Genomic DNA, 5,811 nt, shown 5'->3' with positions numbered 1-5,811 from the left:
TAGATGCCTCTTTCTATCCTCGAAACCTGGTAAGAGTCTGCTTTTCATTGATTCACATAATGTAAAGAAAAAATTGAAAATACTTACTTCTAATCGACAACAAACTCCGCAGAGTGTCGCGTTATCCGATCTGGTGTCATGTTATCTGGTGGTGTCGCGCTATCACGTTATAGGGTTTGTTATTACATACATTAATACTTGACTGCCATGTGCGACAACGGAATAATTGCCCTGAGAAGTGCATACGGCCGGCAATTAGTCCGTAATCGCGATGGGCAATTAAGGTATGACCCACCTAATGGTGAATATTTCAAATGTTCAAAACAATGTTACAGCAATATACTGTATCCAGTGAGAGACTTGTATGCAAAATTTAAACAACTTTTACCGTGCCGTTTTTTTTTATAAATTTTGTATAATTCATGATATTTCCTCAAGCTCAAGTAGAGACAAATTTCAAAGTGATGGCCACTGTCCAAAACGTTTGCAGAGAATTCATTATACCATTAATTTTGATAAAAGAAACGTCAAACTATTGGTAAACAATTATAAAACACAAAATAAAACTGTCAATATCATTTTTTTTCTAGGGTGCCTCAAGTAAAAGGATTTAATGAGACAGAATTCTAACTCCAACATTGAAAAATTAAGGTCGAGTCCTGTGGGACTGTTTTAAATTTTGCTCACTTCATTCAAAAATAACCTTGGGGCAGAAGTAAAACCTACCTACATTTCTTCCACAATATGTAATCTAAAGAGTAAAGGCAAAATAGAGAACTTTTACCGCATGTAACTCAGTATTTTTAAAGAAGTCTAACTCTGCCCCCTTCTGTTTCAGAGGTAAATTCACTTTGAACAGCAAGAAATCGCTTATCAAATGAAAACTTTTCACTTTTGTACAATAAAATCAATAATAAGTCTTGAAAAAAGTAAAAACTTACTAGAAAAAAGGGATATAAGGGAAAATATTTGGTCTCAGTGGGGCTTGAACCTATGCCCCCTGAAAAATTTAAGTCAAAGTAGGTTTATTGTAGGAATTGAATACTACACTATTACATGGGTCATACCTTAGACATGAACCTCTAATTATAGGGACTTCCGGACACACATGTATTGCAATATCAACATCTCTGCGACGTCCAATCAATTGTGCCCTTTCCTGCACGCTCTTGTTAAGGGTGGGTAAAATCTGGTTCAGAATTGCTCAATTACAAATACATACAAGGTAAGAATTAAAGAAACTTCCGTTTTAAACTATTTACCTCCTAACTTTCGCGTTTTCCGTTAAAAGGGTTAGCACATACTTTGGTTTCTACTGAAAACTTCCTACATACTACCCTTGATAGCTCGTGTGTACAGATAAAATAACGGAGTTGTTGTCAATTTAACTGTTATCTATGGGGCATGCTTTTTTATCCGAAAGTAACTGCCATATATATTTAGAATCTGGATACAAAAGTAAGTTATTTTAAAAGTCTTCTACTCATATTTAATATTTTTAGTACTAAGTATAGCTATAATGTTTTTATGCATAGACTGAAAAGTAGTTTGTCATGAAATATGGACTTTTCTCAGATCTATCTAGATGATACGTCGTTTGTTCACCTGTACATAACAGAAAAAATAAAGGAAAGTCAAGAGAGGATGATCTCGTGATAACTGTATTTGAAAGGCATCGAGTACATTGTACGTATGCCGAAAAAAAAGTTTAATGAGCTTTTGTCAATCTGCCATTTCGCTTATTTGATGATATCATTTTTTTTTCGACAGAGACCATTTGTATTCCGACAAGTCGAAAAGCGCTGATCCAACGCAAATAAAACGGGATCCTACACTGCGCCATCAAGTCATAAAATATATCAGTGACAAAGATGGTTTGGCTTCAAAATGCGGTTGTGTTCCTCGTCGCACTATCTCAGATGCCTGTGCCGCAAGTGCACTGCGACAACAAGACATGGAAAAATGAGATCGAGTACTTCGAGAAGGTCGACTTAGACTGCGCTAAATTCAATCAAAATAGTGCCGTAATTCATTCCGTGAAGGCTTGGATTTTACCATCTGGAGAAATATGGAAGCAAGGTACGGATTTTAATAGCGGCCACATTGTTATAAGAAACGATGGATTTGTTTTGTCCATCGACAGACTTGATGATGACGACTTTGGGGTGTACTACTGCATCGTTGATACCGGGCCTAATGGAACACACATCGTCAAAATCGGAGTTAATGTTGATGGGCCCTACTTTGGCCCAGAATTAATGGAAGAAGTCAGACATGATGCCATGGTCGGTGGTATAGCTGCGGGCTGCGCACTAGTTTTGTTTATCATTCTGTGGCTAGTGTGTACATACTGCACTAAGACACCTTTGCCGCCGAATACCGGGAATATTAGAAGTGTACCTGCAATTCAAAATACGGGAAAGCCAACCGAAGATATAACAATGACAAAAATTGGAGACAGCGTCTATTACAATGCGGACGAGATTGCCACAGAAAATGCACAAACGCCTAAGGAGCCACCACAGGAAGAAGGCAAATCTGAAACTCTTTCATCTACAAATTCTGGTTACTACCATTCGATTGACAGCATTGATCGTAATAAGAAACTCCAAAACGTAAATCCCGCTGACGTGTATATGTGAACATACGTGCGGGCATTTCTATTTTGACGTGTCCCATGAAAACATGTGTTCAATCAGATATACAGCTTTTACTTTTATATAGTGTGTCTATTTGCCTATTTGACAACTGTATTCGCTTAAACCTATGAGAAATATTTTCAGTCATAAACTGAATATTTAGTAGTTTTACGTGTTTGCGTGCATGTATTATGGTTTGTAACGTTTTGATAAGGATTTGGAAAAGTTATATTTCTGGACATTTCTAAATTGCAATGGTTTAAAATCCAAGTAAATTATAACTTAGCAATATTTCTTTTTTTTTCCCATTCCGTTTCCTTCTTAGCTCTCCAGAGCACGAAGTGCTCAATGTAAGCTTTTGTAATCGCCCTGTGTCCATCGCACGTCGTCCGTCGTCAAACTTTTGGCCCAGTCTTTATGAAACTTGGTCAGAATTTTACCATCAATAGCATCTCTGAAGAGTTCGATACTAGGTTATATTAGGTCAAAAACTAGGTCATCAGTCCAAAACAAAGGAAACGCTTGTTAACACTTAGAGGCTACTTTAAAAACAATTCTGGCCCTATCTTCATGAAATTTGGTCAGAATCTTTGTCTTGATGATCTCTAGGTCAGTTTCGAAACTTGGTCATGTGGGGCCAAAACTAGGTCAGTAGGCCAAATCAAAGGAAAATCTTGTTAACCGTTACATCTGGATCATGTGGGGTCAAAAGCAAGGTCACCTGGTCAAATCAAAGGAAAAGGTTAAAACATTTTAGAGGCCATATTTATTACCCTATCTTCATGAAACCTGGTCGGAATGTTTGTTTTGATGAGTTCCAGGTCAAGTTCTAAACTGTGTCATGTGGGATTAAAACTAGGCCACTAGGCCAGATCAAAGGAAAATTTTGTTAACACTGTAGAATCCACAGTTTAAGTTTGCAACTTACGCGAATTAGTCAGAATGTTTGTTGTGATGACCTTCAGGTCAAGTTTGAATCTTCGTCATCTAGGATCAAAAACTAGGTCATCCGGTAAAATCAAAGGAAAAGCTTGTTAACACTCTAGAGGCCACATTGATGAATATCTTCATGACACTTAATTAGAATGTTTATCATGATGACCCCTAGGTCAAGGTCGAAACTAGGACATATGGGATCAAAAACGAATTCACTAGGCTAAATCAAAGGAAAATCTTATTAACACTGTAGAGTCCACAGTTTAAGTTTTAAACTCATGAGAATTGATTGGACAGAATCTTTGTCTTGACGACCTCTAGGTTAAATTCGAATCTGGCTTATTATACTGGACAACTGGTTATTCCTTTGCGACCAGTGTAGATTATCCGTGCAGTCTGATCATGATCTACACAGTTCACCATTCAGTCAGTATCAATTTGGTGCATACCCTTTTTAACAGTTAATGGTACTGTCCAAATTGAAAGATGGATAAGTTCATTATACAAATTTAGTAAGGTAAGGGTTAAAGGGTCCGTAATGACAGTCGACATATCGGGATAAGGTATTCTCCGTATGTGTTTTTAATCCCCCGCCACGAGTGGTGGGGTGTTATAGGAATGGTTTCCGTTCGTCCGTCCTTCCGTCTGTCTGTAACACTTTCGTGTCCGCTCTGTATCTCCTAAACCCCTAAAAGGATTTTCATCAGACTTGGGTCAAATGATCACCTCGTCAAGGCGATGTGCAGAACTCTTTTGTCAGCCATACTGGCTCAAGGTCAAGGTCACAACTCGGGGTCAAAGGTTTGAGCTTTCCATTTTGTGTCTGCTCTGTATCTACTAATCCCCTTGAGGGATTCATATGAAACATAGGTCAAATTATCACCTATCCGAGACAATGTGCAGAACTTATGAGTCAGCCATGCCGACTCAAGGTCAAGGTCACAACTCCAGGTCAAATGTTTAAGCTTTTAATTTCGTGTCCGCTCTATATTTCCTGAATCACCTAAAGGAATATTATAAAACTTGGGCCAAATGATCACCTTATCAAGACGATGTGCAGAACTTAGTCAGTCATGCCGGCTCAAAGTCAAGGTCACAGCTTAGGGTCAAAGGTTTTAGCCTTCCATTTTGTGTCCACTCTGTATCTCCTAAACCACTTAAAAGATTTTCATCAAACTTTGGTCAAATGATAACCTCATCTACAACTCATGGTTCAGCCATATCAACTCAAGGTCAAGGTAACAACTCAGGGTCAAAGGTTTGAGCTGTGTATCTCCAAAACTCCTAGAAGGAGTTTCATGAAACTTGGGTCAAATGATAACCTCATTAAGGTGATGTGCAGAATTCATGAGTCAGTCATGTCAGTTCAAGGTTGAGGTCACAGCTCAAGGTCAAAAGTGTACCCTTTCACTATCCTTAACAGAAGAGTGGGATTTAGCTGTAATTCAGACTGCCTTGTTTGTGTTATTCTGCGGGTTTGACCAGGCAATTTCAAGGATTGATCGCAGTGGCCGAACCTGCAAAAGAATATACGTAATCGTACGGAAAAGTACCAGTTGTCCCTTAATTTATCCAGTTTTGCAGACTTGTGAGTATCTGGATATTGGAAACATCATAATCGTCGTGTAATGGAAGATGTTAGAAAATGGAGCTTTGTCTCTGTGGACAACTGCAGCATAACAATATGTAAACATGATATTCAGTTGAGACCTCTGCATTTTTCAGTTTTAGCTGTAAATGTGTTTCATAATTTGAAAATAAAACAATATCTTACAGCATATTGATATGTACAATAAACAACTGTTGTTAAATGAATAATCTTACCTATCCATGTATTTCATAATGATGAAAAACCTACATGTCAATAAACAAATTCACGTAGATTACAGTTTGTCAATATTTCATTCACACACCTGTAACAATATCAGAGGAAGTTGGTCTTAAATTATCAACGTGATAATGTCTTTCAAGAAACGAGCCCTTCCTTACTGTTTTTATACTCTCGTGACTGAACATTTTATTAAAAAAGTCAAACAGCTGAAGTTACTAAGCATAATTAAAGACAACTGCGGCTGATACTGGTGTAAATACATATATTCGGAATAACGATAGTAGATACATGAAAATTAACTTATCATGTGCAACACTAAGCTACTTTAAAATTCGGTTTCTAATGATATAGTAACAGAAATGATTTTGCGATGGATACGTTTGGTGGTAAATTACAAACAAAGGA

The 5,811-nt window shown here is 37.5% G+C and overlaps 1 protein-coding gene across 1 annotated transcript; it reads left to right on the top strand.

Annotated features, from left to right (window-relative positions):
* Positions 1–1,363: 1,363 nt before the first annotated feature.
* LOC123558896 (uncharacterized) lies at positions 1,364–5,454 on the top strand. Its single transcript, XM_053543210.1, has 2 exons — positions 1,364–1,458; positions 1,771–5,454. Exon 2 carries the CDS (start codon positions 1,872–1,874, stop codon positions 2,640–2,642), a length of 771 nt encoding a protein of 256 aa, XP_053399185.1. The 5' UTR covers positions 1,364–1,458; positions 1,771–1,871; the 3' UTR covers positions 2,643–5,454.
* The last annotated feature ends 357 nt before the right edge of the window (positions 5,455–5,811 follow it).

Source organism: Mercenaria mercenaria, chromosome 5, assembly GCF_021730395.1.
Source record: "Mercenaria mercenaria strain notata chromosome 5, MADL_Memer_1, whole genome shotgun sequence".
Taxonomy (NCBI): Eukaryota; Metazoa; Mollusca; class Bivalvia; order Venerida; family Veneridae; genus Mercenaria; species Mercenaria mercenaria.
Note: the sequence above shows the minus strand (reverse complement) of the source record. Positions and strands in the feature narration are given on the sequence as shown.

What these genes read in the sequence shown, in the direction of transcription:
- LOC123558896 (XM_053543210.1), top strand. Translation starts at nt 1,872, where the DNA reads ATGGTTTGGCTTCAAAATGCGGTTGTGTTCCTCGTCGCACTATCTCAG.